Source organism: Camelina sativa, chromosome 5 (genome assembly GCF_030686135.1).
Source record: "Camelina sativa cultivar CO46 ecotype springtype chromosome 5, ASM3068613v1".
Lineage (NCBI taxonomy): Eukaryota > Viridiplantae > Streptophyta > Magnoliopsida > Brassicales > Brassicaceae > Camelina > Camelina sativa.
The window spans coordinates 33,177,394-33,190,756 of record NC_141884.1 but is presented as its reverse complement, the minus strand read 5'-3'; the positions used below and the strand labels follow the sequence as shown (position 1 = coordinate 33,190,756).

Genomic DNA, 13,363 nt, shown 5'->3' with positions numbered 1-13,363 from the left:
ATCGTAAGATCATATCATTAGTGGAAATTTCCGATTTAAAAGACTAAAACAAATATGGCGAACTGCTGGTTCTCTGACGATCGTTCTTCCAGCCCGACTCCACCTTCAATCTTGGTTGAAGGCAATTCCAACCGTCCTTCCCCTTTCCCACCCGATCCCCCTGACCATCTTCCCCTCCCATCTCTCACTGATTTCCCCCCTCTTTCTCCAATTTCCCCAATCTCCCCTACTACTGTTCCTCAACCCCCAATTCAATCTATTCTTTTTGACCCTGAGAGAACTATTCTGGTTCTTCCTGCGCAACACAAGTCTACTCCTGTGGTGGTGAATCCCCAGGCTCAAGCAATTCTTAATTCTTATTACAAAAATTTGGGGATAAAACCCTAGATCTGTTACTCATGTAGCTAAATCTACAGTAGCGCAAAATAAAGTTGTCGCACAAACAGATGGCTTACTTGGTACTCCTCCGCTGAAGGTTGCTCGTCACTTTATTAGCAATACACAATCTTCTAGCTCCCCACTAGTAGGAGGAGTGGTCCCGCATGTTGTTGTACTTCCGCAGGAGGAACTGCCTGGGCACAAAGTAGTGGCGGAAGGCGCTTTACCACAAACTAAACAAGGTGTTGCCTTATCTATGTTGAAGCAGATGGACTCGGCCCCCTCTGTAGCTACCATTCCTCCAGCCTCTTCTTCCCCCATTCCCCTCCCTACCGTACCATCTCAAACCTCCCCCCTCCCCACTCCTGTCCCTGTTGCTGTTCAGCCTTCTAAACCTGCCTCTGCCCAATCAACCCCCTCTCCCAGTTTAACTAATCCACCGAAAACCCTTGCTCAGAAACTGAAGTTAACTGCGGATAGATCCCTAACTAGACTTGCTCCAGTTGCTTTCTCTTCAGATGGCAAGCCCCGAATCAGTATTCCGGACTCTGTCTTCCAAGAGGGTGCTGATATCCACAAGGATTTCATCATTGGTAGGTTTAAAGGTCGACTACCCACCTATAAACATATCCAAAGTGTTATTACGCATATTTGGGGTAGAGATAAACGTTTAGAGATTCGCCTAAATCATGCGAGTAACTCCATGTTGGTTCGTGTCCCCAATGAATACCTGCGGACAAAGATTCTCGAAAAGAAATTGTGGTATATTGGAGAATGTATGTTTCTAGTGGCTCAATGGGATGCCTCAGGTGGTGAGAATTCTGATCTTGATGCAATACCTATTTGGGCTCATCTCAAGGGTATGCCTTTTGACCTGATGCATCATAAAGGCATATGCTTAGTTGCTGGCTTGGTTGGTGAACCAAAGGAAATGGATGAGTTTACAAAAAATTTAGTAAGCTTATCTGTTGCTCATGTCAAGATTGAGAGGAATTTGAATGAGCCGCTTCCTTCGTCGGTTGAAGTAGAGAGGGAAAGTGGTGAAGTTATTACCATTAAAGTTGAATACCCTTGGGTCCCTCCTATGTGTTCTCACTGCAAAGAGATAGGTCATGTTATCCGTTACTGCCCTCTTGTTACACCCTCTTGGACAAAGGAAAAACAGACGCAAGTAAATGACTTACCAACGGTTACTGTTGTGAGCAGGAAGGATAAAGGGAAGCTTGTCTCTGATTCTACCTTAGAGGTTGATGTAGCTGGTTGCTCAACAAGTCGTCTACCTCAACAAGCTCCAGAATTGACTACTACCTCATCTGCGAACTGTGTAGCTCCGGGTGTTCCAACTTGTGCCTCCCTCTCTTCTGTCCCTCCACCCTGTGACCAGCAGCCAATAATTATTCAAACACCATTTCAAAACAACTCTACCCTACCTAAGTCTTTTACCCTGCCTAAGCAAGCAAAGTAAAAAAAGTCCACCTCCCTAGCTTTCACAAAGCCTCCTCCTCACAAAATAGCTACTCACAATCCTTATGATGTGTTAGCTTCCACTCTTTCTTCTTCAACCCCACCTAGTCCGCAAAAGAAACCTGCCAAATCCCTTCCCCCATCCCTTCCCCCATTTCTTCCCCCATCAACCTCACCACTGGAATCTTCCACTGACCCTGCTACTGATATGGTGATAGATAAATCTGTTCAAAGCACCGCTGAAACTCTTTCTGGGGAAAATCCTCCACCCTCGGGAGGAACTCCTCTTAGTCATTAACCGCATCTTTCCCTATGTACATAAAGTCTTTTTGTTGGAATATCTGTGGTTTTAATGATACGGATAAGCATCGGTCTTTTGCTACTTGGCTTGCTACTAATAAGCCTACTTGTGGTGCTCTGTTAGAAACTCATGTTAAAGAACCAAACCTGAACCATGTTATGAACAAGGCTTGCCCTGGTTGGAATTTTACGTCAAATCATGGCTCCCATGAAGATGGTAGGATTGTTGTCATCTGGAAAGCGCCGGCATCTGTCACAGTCCTCCATCACTCCAGCCACCTTCTCACCTGTGAAGTCTCTGTTCACGGAGGTCATCGTTTTTGCTATACATTTTTATATGCTCCTAATCAAGGTGAAGATAGAACTGACCTTTGGTGCGAACTGTTGCAACTCCAACAGAGGCTGTCTCTTGATTCCACTCCTTGGGTTCTGTGTGGGGATTTCAACCAAATAATCCACCCAGCTGAGCATTCTAATCCAAGTGTCAATCATCTTACTACCAGAATGCTGGAACTTCGAGACTGTCTACAACAGCTTGAGTTGTTTGATATCCGTTTCTCTGGTCCCCTTTACACCTGGACAAATAAGAACCCGTTAAATCCTATAGCCAAAAAGCTTGATCGAGTCCTTGCAAACAATCACTGGCTTGCTTCTTACCCGGATAGTGCCGTCTCATTTTTGCCCCCGGACATATCTGACCATTCCCCAAGCTGCCTAAACCTTTTCACCCCGCTTCCCTCTGCAGGCACTAAGCCATTTAAGTTCTTCAATTTCTTAACCACCCACCCTCTCTTTCTTAATACGGTTGGAATTGCATGGAATCAGGCTGGAAGCGCATCTCCTCAGGAACCCTGTTTGTCCACTTTGAGTGCAAAGCAAAAAATAATAAAGCGAGATTTGAAAACACTTTCACGAGAGAATTTTTCAGATATCCAAACTAGAGTGCGAGAGACTAACAGTTTGTTACAATCTGTGCAGGTTCAGGCCTTGGCAACTCCCTCACCTGATTTGTATCAACAAGAGAAAGACATTCACTTAAAGTGGGAGTTCTTGCGGAAAATAGAGGAAGCATATTTTAGACAAAGGTCCAAAATTAATTGGCTTAAGGAAGGAGATTTAAATACTACCTACTTTAATCGAATCATGCAGATGAGGAATGCCTTCAACGTCATTCGATCTTTCACCACTATCTCTGGTGCCATAGTAGATGACCCTCTTGAGATGAGCAGTATGTAGGTTACCCACTTCAAATCCATCCTAGCGCCAACTGTTCTCCCGCCAGTAACTGCACCTATCTCTTGGTTCCAAAGTCTTCTGACTTATCGATGCTCCCCTGAAACAAAGCAATTAATGGTAAGGGTCCCTACAGCTGACGAGATAAGAAGGGTAGTTTTCAAGCTAAACGCTAACAAAGCACCAGGTCTAGATGGTTATACCTCTACATTCTATAAAGCTGCTTGGGGGTTACTAGGCACTGAGATTACCCTTAGCATTCTCCGCTTCTTCCACACATCATTTCTCCCATCTGCGGTTAATGCTACCATCTTGGCATTGGTCCCCAAGGCCCCTGGTGCAACGCTTGTTTCAGACTTCCGACCCATTTCTTGCTTAAACACCCTGTATAAGATAGTCTCAAAGCTACTTGTATCGCGGCTAAAGCCCATTCTGCCTGACCTGGTGCAGAAGAACCAAACTGCTTTCATCCCTGGTAGGCTATTGGTGGAGAACACTTTGTTAGCGGCTGAACTTGTAAATGGCTACCAGAAAGCAAATGGACCAAAGCGAATAACTATCAAAGTAGATATCGCAAAGTCGTTTGATACAGTTAGATGGGAGTTTATTTTCAGTTGTTTGCGAGGGATTGAAGTACCTGAACAATATTTCCGATGGCTCAAGGCATGTATTTGCACACCTTCTTTTTGTGTTGGATTTAACGGGAATGTCCACGGTTACTTCAAAGGTCTCAGGGGTTTGCATCAAGGGGATCCCCTATCCTCCTATCTCTTCGTCCTGGCCATGAATTGTTTGTCTGCCTGTCTAGACAAAGCAGCTGAAGAAGGTAAATTGCAGTATCATCATTGATGCAAAGAAATTAAACTAACTCACCTCTGTTTTGCGGATGACCTTCTAATCTTCATAGATGGATCGGTTTCTTCTTTGCAAAATGTCCTCCATGTCTTAAAAGAGTTTGAAGACGTCTCTGGTCTAGCCATAAGTCTCCCTAAGACCAGCTTCTTCACCTCAGGACTGTCTCAGGATGAAATTGATCAGATGGTTACTGTCACTGGAATTACTCATGGTCAATTACTTATTCGATATCTTGGCTTACCATTATGTACGAAGAAGCTTAGCCTACTGGATTGTGCGCCTCTGATTCAAAAGGTAAAGGGTTGCTTTAACGCCTGGTCCACTAAATCTCTCTCATTTGCTGGCAGATTGCAGATGTTGAATTCGGTGATAGCTGGCATCTCAAATTTCTGGTGTTCTAGCTTTGTCCTGCCAAAGAAATGTATCAAGATTCTGATTTCACTCTCGAGTGCGTTTCTTTGGAAAGGCACCACCGAGGGTCATCATACGGCTAGAGTGGCATGGGATACAGTTGTACTTGCCAAGAAGGAAGGAGGATTGGGAATAAGAGATCTGTGTGTGTGGGATAAAGCATTTATGATAAAACTTATCTGGTTATTGTTCTTCTGCTCTGGCTCAGTTTGGGTGGCTTGGTTTCGGAGAGCCGCTTTGGCTGACAACTTGAGTAACTTCTGGACTCGCAAACCTAACAACAAATACTCTTGGTTAGCTAATAAGCTGCTGAAGATAAGGGAAGATGTTTTTCCATGGATAAAGATGAAATTGGGAAATGGTCAATCCTGCCAATTCTGGACTGATCATTGGAGTAAACTAGGCAAGATGGAAACATACCTTCAAGGAGATGGACTTTATCAGATAGGGATTCGCAAGGGAACTCGGATCTCTGATCTATGGCGACAAGGGGTGTGGCACTTACCACCTGCAAGATCAGAAGCTCAGGTTATGCTTCAAATTGAACTTTCAAATCTGTCTCTTACAGATGAGTCAGATTCTTACCTTTGGTGGATTGATGATTGTTGTAAAGATCGCCATAACACGGGTACTATCTGCTCAGCCTTAACAGTTAAGCGTCCCGAAGTCCCATGGTACAGTGTGGTTTGGTTCCAAGGAAGGATCCCGAAGCATTCGTTCCTCACTTGGCTTTTTGTGCTCAACCGTTGCCCGACGAGAAATCGTCTATCTCACTGGGGACTGCAGGTAGATCCACTCTGTTTGCTCTGTGCAACCTCACCAGAAACAAGGGATCATCTATTGTTTGAGTGCCCCTATAGTTGTTCGGTTTGGTCCACAATCGCGAGACGTTGTGCCTTCCCTAGCTCGAACAGCTGGTCTCAAATCCTAGTCGACCTTCCTCGTTACAGAGGCACACGAGTTAAGAAGAAGCTCCTCTTGATAGCTTGGCAGGCGGCGATATACACGATCTGGACTGAGCGAAATCATCGAATCCACCAAAACACTTTCAAGCCTCCGGATCTTCTTGTTCGCCAAGTTGACATGATCGTCCGGAACAGAGCTTCAAGTTTTCGTGACACTAACCCCCAACTCTCCTTATCACTTCTCCATCACTGGTTTGCCGGAGCTCCTTAGAAGGAGAAAATCATTTAACCTACCTCTAGATGCGATCTGGAACTTTTCACTTTCCCCTCTTGGACGTACTCGGTATCAATAATTGAAGGTGGTTAGGCAGTTAAATTCTCAACCGTATTTCTGGTCTGATTCTAACTATTGGTTCAATCTTAACTTGGTTCAAGTTCTGTTTCTTTAACTTTGAGTTTCTGTAATGGACTTCGGTCCTGTTCTGGGCTTTTGCCCTTAAAACTCTTTTGTATTTTTCTTAAGTTTAATTGAAAGCACTTTAACAAAAAAAAAGAAATTTCCGATTTGATATATTTTTATATTAATTTTTTTTAAAATGGTGGCCGATGGTTATATTGCATGTTAAATTTGATTTTATGGGTTTGATCTGCATTTTTTGTAAGTTAAGGGTAAATTTACAACAATAAAACAATTAAGAGTTTTTTAACAGAAAATCCTTTCTCAAGTTTTGTTTTTCAATTAACCGGAAAAAGTTATCATAACTAGATCTCTAAATCATTATTTTTACCATAGTTTAAATAAAATACTATTAATTTCAAGTCATACATTAAAAAGGTTTATTTTGGTAATATCTGACTTTATTGGAAAAGACTTTATTTCATTTTGCATCCACCCAAACCGGTTAACACTTACCCATTTAACTTTGTAAATCATGTACTGTAATTTTGATTATTATTTAAATTTATATATTTAAATCAATTAGTTTTTAGCTGAAATTAGTTTGTTTAAGCATGTTTGTACTTGACTGAATTTCATTTTTAGTTTAGAAACCTTATGGACCGACCAAAAAGATAGAGACAAAAAAGCCCCCAAACCCAAAGGTTCAAAATCTGAGAGATAGAGATTTTCGGATTTTCTTATACCAATATTTTAGAAGCCCAAACTTATATAACGTGTAAATTTGTAATCTGTAAAAGTTAATAGGGTTCTAAGTTCTAACTTAACTTATTGTGAGATAAATAACTGTGAAATAATATAGTAAATTAATTAAGAAAAATACTTAGGTTTATTCCTTGAGTTTTTTATATTACAAGGATGTATATAAATTTTGCTTCCTTATTTAAGGAGGTGAATAAAAAGATTCACCCTTATTTAAAGAGGTGAATAAAGAGATCCATCCTTAAAGATGAACCTAAGTATTGTTTCCTTATAATGTAATGATCTATGGATTCTGCAAGAAATTAGAAATTCTTAAGTGGAAATGATTGTTCCAAATTTTTACATGATGGTTATTCTCTAGTTAGTTATACTTATGACTCATGGACTTGAATCTTTGAAAGGGTCACATAGATGTAGCAATCAATAATTTTTTTTTTGGATTTTATGCAAAAAAAAAAGGTCAATCCAAAAAGGGTCAATTAGCTCAATAACCAAATTTACAAATTTAATTAAGAATATAGCATTATAATTCAAAAAATTAAGTAAGTAACACAAGGGATAGAAAAAATTACCAAAGGGGGTTGTGGTAGTGGTGGAGGAAGGTGGCCGGAGGTGGTGGAGAGGTCCCTGGAGGTCGGAGATGACCGGAGTTCGCCGGAGTTCGCCGGAGATCGGAGATGGCTGGAGGTCGCTGCAGTTCGCCGGAGGTCGGAGATGGCCGGAGTTCGCCGGAGGTTGGAGATGGCCGAAGGTCGCCGGAGTTCGCCGGAGGTTGTAGATGACCGGAGTTCGCCGGAGGTTGGAGATGGCCGAAGTTCGCCGGAGGTCGGAGAAAGCCGGAGGTTGGTCGGAGTTCGCCGGTGGGCGGCCGGAGCTCACCGATGGTAGGCCGAAGGTCGGCAGTGGTCGGCCGGAAGTCGGCGATGGGTGGTGGTTAGGAAAAAACTAAACCCTAAGGTAATACATTGGGAACCCTAGGGAATAGTAATAAGAAGGTGGAGATGGTGATGGAGGTGGTGCCATGATGGTGGTGGGAAAGAGGTAAAGATGGTGGTGATGAAAAGAGTATAATAGTATATATTATAGTTTATACACTCTATATCATCTTTTAATGGTTAGTATAGTTCGTCTTTGAATTATAATTTTTTTGTTGGTTATACAATGCAATTCCCCATCCAAAAATAAAGATCAAATAAAACGTACACAAGACTTTAAGTGAGCAACCAAACAAGCATCAAATCTTGCTTTTTGTGCGTATCCGCAAACATATATGTTTCTATGCGTATTCGTCTTCTATTTTTTTCCTTCCAATATATAGTTTCACCTTCTTAAGTTTTATCGAGATTTCTTTGAACCTAAGAAAATGGTTTTTGAATATCATCTTAGTTACGGTTGGACGGACTTGGCAATAGTCCGATCTCTTTCTTCCTTCTCGGTCATTGGCTCCTTAAATTCTCTCTCTCTAATTTTTTTCTTTTTTTCTTTTATGATCTCCATATATTGTTCTCTAAGTGTTGATTCATTTCCATTCCCTCCTAAGTTCCTATCTTTATTCCATTTCTTCTCAAATCCTCTCTCCAAATCTGATTTTAGTAGCTAGCCTGACTACGTACACATGGTCGTCTGTCATTGATCTCGATAAATTTTCGGGTACAGAAGTGTTACTAGACCATCCCTTAACCTATCACTATTTTAAAAACATAAGTTAATGTTAACCAGACAATTTTACTAAACGCAAACGATCGTATCAAATATTACGGCATTGTGGCACTCATCAGCTTTTTTTTTTTTTTTTTTTTTTTCTATTATTTTTTCTATATTGGGGTTTTAATTGTTGTTGCTTCCTACATGTATGGTTTAGGTTAGAAGATTTAAACTCTACTTTTGTATAGTGTAGATGTTTAAAGCAGCTGCTGGTCTTTCTATTCCATTTTTAGATAAATTATACTTTACTTTTAAAAGTAAGATTTCTTAACTCTATTTTCTATCAAGCTTGTAGGTATCTTTCACTATCGATTCCTCTAAGTATTATTATTATGATGTAGAATAGCTATAAAGATCATTTACTCCTAACATCAATAGAGAAAATGAACAGACAGACATCAACATCTCCAATTTCTTTCACACAAAAGAAACCTATCTTGTGGTCGTCGGCTATGGTCTTGTCCTTCTTTGAGCAATTTAAACAACAACTTTACCAACTAATCTTCTTATATTATAAAATATGAATTAATCGCTCTAACAATATTTCAAATAATTAATCACACCCAATTATATCCTCCAACTGTGATCCTAACCAATTATTCAAAAATAAGTTAAATTTAATTCACAATTATTAGTTTTTCCCCTCGTCTTTTTCGTGCTCAAACATCACACCAACAATACATTGACGATCTAATTCTTCTTCTTCTTGAACATAATATTTTTGATTTCTAAAATCCAAAGAACTCACTTTACACATTTCAAAATTTTTTAAAGAGAACTGTTCTTGTCACTTTCTCTCTCTGATTTTTCATTTTCTTTAGAATGGGTTTTTGTGTTAATCAACGAGACCCGGAGACAAATCCTCAAGAAAACGATCAAGAAAGCAAAACTCGTTTGAAAAGAATGGTTCTTGATTTGGGTTTTGGTTGTTTCCTTCTTCCTCGAACCAGCTCCCGTGAGGACAACAAAGCTTGGCTCTTGGAAGAAACAGAGCCGATTCCGAAGCTTATAGACTCAGAGCCACATTCGTTGCAGTCTTCATTTAGGTTTAGTCTTTTCTCGCTAGTGGAGTTGGAGAAGACGAAAAAAGAGCACCCTTCGTCGTCTTATCGGGATTTGCCGGTTTCTGAAGGATCAGATACGGTTCTGTTTGTGAATCTGGAGAATGAGACAGGAGAATCAAAGGATGATATGAATTGGTCTAGAGATGTTTCGTTGGAGAAGAGTATTTCTCCCGTGACCAATACTTTGGTCAGATTCAGCTACAGTGAACTCCTCGCCGCCACGCGCAGTTTCTCAAAACGTAAACCCTAAACCCTAAAAAATTCCTTTGGTTTTTTTTATAGTAATTTGATATGTTAAATCTGTGTTGAAATTGGTTAGGGAGGGTGTTGGGAATAGGAGCTTGTAGCTATGTGTTTAAGGGAAGAATCGGGATTTGGCGTAAAGCCGTGGCCATTAAAAGACTTGATAAGAAAGATAAAGAATCTCCAAAGTCGTTTTGCAGAGAACTGATGATTGCAAGCTCTCTTCATTGCCCTAACGTTGTGCCTTTGCTAGGGTTCTGTATCGATCCTGATCAAGGGCTTTTCTTGGTGTACAAGTATGTCTCTGGTGGCAGCCTCGAACGCTTTTTGCATGGTAATTACAGTATTTCCTCTCTTTCTTTAACATTGGATTGCAAAGTTGTGTATAGATTGACGGGTTTTTACTTGGTTCCTAATTAGATAAAAAGAAGAAGAAAGGAAGGAAGAGCCCTTTGTGTCTGCCTTGGTCAACAAGGTACAAGGTTGCCTTAGGTATTGCAGAGGCCATAGCATATTTACATAATGGTACGGAGCAATGTGTTGTGCATAGAGACATCAAACCCTCAAATATTCTTCTTTCCTCAAACAAAATTCCAAAGGTAAGAGAGACTTTAACCCATTTTTTGGTAATTTATCAGCACAAGTGTGTTCTGTACTCATTGTTCGAGTTCATCTTTCAGTTGTGTGATTTTGGCCTGGCGACTTGGACCGCTGCACCTTCGGTTCCTTTCCTCTGTAAGACTGTGAAAGGGACTTTTGGGTATCTATCTAACTTGAAAACTTTTTGATGATCATGAAGTCATTTTTATGGATCTAAAAGTTTTAAACAATTTGGAAACTTTCTTGCAGCTATCTAGCTCCTGAGTATTTCCAACACGGCAAAATATCTGACAAGACCGATGTTTACGCATTTGGAGTCGTGTTGCTTGAGCTAATAACTGGTCGAAAACCAATTGAAGCAAGAAGACCATCTGGTGAAGAAAATTTGGTAGTTTGGGTAAGTCTTTATCTTATTTTTGTTTCTTTCTTTTAACTACTAGTAAACCAACCCATTGACTTTAGCTAGTTGTAGCACTAAAATTCTACAAACCCCTTTTCCCAAAAATGGAAAGGGGATTCTAATTTCCAACCAAGAGATAAATGCTTCTCTATACATTCTTTTGAATTTTGTAACTCGGCCTTCTAAATTGGGGTTTTGGTCAAGCTTGGTTGAGCTACAAATTCTGGTTAAACTGTAAACGGTTTATGACAAAACAGGGATGGTCAAATGCAGTTTAAGGCATTTCCTAATAACCATTTTGGCTTCACTTCTGCTTGGATCAATGGATTGGTTTTTTATGTTTTTGTGTAGGCAAAACCGTTATTGCATAGAGGGATTGAAGCTATAGAGGAGTTGCTTGATCCAAGGCTAAAATGTACAAGAAAAAACACAGCTTCGATGGAGCGTATGATCCGAGCTGCAGCCGCGTGTGTGATCAATGAGGAATCGCGAAGACCGGGTATGGAGGAGATACTTTCAATCTTAAAAGGCAGTGAAGGGATAGAGCTAAGGACGTTTTCAAGCCGGAAGAAATCAAACCTTCCGGGTATAATGGACTGTTATCCGCAGTTTCAACGGACAAAATCCGAGATGAAGAGTCATCTTGCTCTTGCCATGCTGGGAGTACCGGAATTTGAAGAAGATGATCTTTTGTAATAAACTAATAATGAAGGTAACAGTCCGAAAAAATGGTAAGAAACTTAATAAACTATAAGAAAATGGTACGTACGTACGTGTAGATATCATGTAAATGTTTACTGAGTAAGCCGGTTTAGATTTTTATTCTACCGGTTTGGCTTTTTGAGAGATCCGATTCTTCCGGTTTGGTTCACAATCATAAAATAAAAGACGAAATATTGGATCTTTTATTTTTACGTGACTAGGTCAATATATCACCTAATAACCACAACTTGACATATATAACTGGTATTAGAATGAAGCTTTTTTTTGGGTTTAATTTTAAACTTTATAGTTTATACCAATAAAAAGAGTTTTACACTTTACAATGAAAACCCAAAATCAAAAACATACCTAGATCTTTGATAGAGGGAGCAATAGAACATTATACAAAACATATATGAGCTGTGTCACACTTAAAGTGGGCTAGTGATACAACCAAAGTAGTAATCAAGGAGAGAGACGGTGGCGGCAGGATCCTCCGGCGAGAAGGATATGAGACAGTTACGCATCGTACGATCGACAATAGACTTTGTAGCATGATAGGTACATGTTGCAGGAAATTCCTCTATTAGTGCAAATAAGGGAAGTTGGAGGGTATAATAATAATAAAAGAAGTTTGTTGGTGTTTTGGGTAATAAAGGAGTGTGTGAATAAGGTGTGAACGCGTCTCATCAGTAGAAGAGTGACACGTATTGTCGGTGATTTTGGTCAAGAACGTATTGTCGGTGATTTTGGTCAAGAGTGAATCACGTGACTGGAGTGACGGTGGAATCAAGTGAAGCTTAAGAAGGAAGGACGAGTCATCGTTTATCTCATTACGAAATCTTATCAAACATTTGATTTTGTAATCTCTTCCTCTGCTCTCTCTGTAATCGGTGTCGTTGCTCTTGTTTATTGGAGTTGTTTCTTGTTATCAGACTCTTGTAAGCTTGAGAACTGGATCTTTGTTTATTTACAAGCATTGATTCATTTGGTTGAGAAGTTTTTCTAATAAAAATTCCGTTTATCGTTATCAAAGGTATCAGAGCTAAATGACCTCGGAATCCATGGCGGAAACACGTTCACAGGCAATTCTGAAAGAGACGGTGGCTCGCGAAGCTGGAGTTGTGGTTCACGAAGCGGAGGGGGTGCTCAGTTCTCAGATCTGCTAGGTAATCGCGAAAACTGAAGCATTAGAAGAGAAGTTGCTGGATCAAAACCGGAAGATCGATAAGAATATTGAGGAGATGTTCACGGCGATTCGTTTGTTGTCTGGAAATAAGTCAAAGGAACCGGTTCAGGTCGATTTGGTTCAAGATCTAAGTCCACCACGGGCTTCGACCTCGCAGGATGTGTGTGCGGAGGTTCAAAGGAGAGAAGGTGGAGTTCGCGCAGAGTCTCCGGAGCATCATGATGGTTTGACCAGAATCGGTAAGATCGACTTTCCCAGATTTGATGGTAGTGGAGTTAAAGAGTGGTTGTTTAAGGTCGAAGAGTTTTTTGAGCTGGATAAGACACCACAGACGAGGAAGATAAGGACTGCAGTGGTTCATTTCGATGGTCCTGCGGCTCATTGGCATCAAGCGTTGGTACAGTCGGGACTGTATTACCATTTGCTGCGAGACTGGGAAGCGTATAAGATGACGTTGAAGGAGCGGTTTGATGATGTGTTGGAGGACCCGATTGCTGAGCTGAAACGTCTGCACGAAACTGATAGTATAGTCGACTATCATCAGAAATTTGAACTGCTTCGCACGAGGGTGAATATGTCAGAAGACTATCTGGTGAGTGCTTATTTGGCAGGGTAGCGTATAGACACGCAGATGCATGTTAGGATGTTTCAGCCACAGACGGTACATCACTGCTTGATGTTGGGTAGGCTTTACGAAAAGGCTCACCCCCTTAAGTCTAACCAGCAGAGCAGTGTGGCGAGTAAACCCACTGGTGG

The 13,363-nt window shown here is 40.7% G+C and overlaps 2 protein-coding genes across 3 annotated transcripts; both read left to right on the top strand.

Moving 5' to 3' along the window:
• Positions 1–2,154: 2,154 nt before the first annotated feature.
• LOC147944664 (uncharacterized) lies at positions 2,155–3,378 on the top strand. The gene has a single exon (XM_087512675.1). It carries the CDS (start codon positions 2,155–2,157, stop codon positions 3,376–3,378), a length of 1,224 nt encoding a protein of 407 aa, XP_087368801.1.
• A 5,590-nt stretch (positions 3,379–8,968) lies between these two features.
• On the top strand, positions 8,969–11,619 carry LOC104787566 (putative serine/threonine-protein kinase PBL7). Of its 2 annotated transcripts, none has more exons than XM_010513167.3 (6): positions 8,969–9,712; positions 9,793–10,050; positions 10,137–10,315; positions 10,397–10,476; positions 10,566–10,713; positions 11,068–11,619. In XM_010513167.3, exons 1-6 carry the CDS (start codon positions 9,232–9,234, stop codon positions 11,410–11,412), a joined length of 1,491 nt encoding a protein of 496 aa, XP_010511469.1. In that variant the 5' UTR covers positions 8,969–9,231; the 3' UTR covers positions 11,413–11,619. The 2 variants fall into 2 exon arrangements, with proteins under 2 accessions (XP_010511469.1, XP_010511471.1); XM_010513169.3 differs by having other exon boundaries at positions 9,008–9,712; positions 9,970–10,050.
• Positions 11,620–13,363: the final 1,744 nt, after the last annotated feature.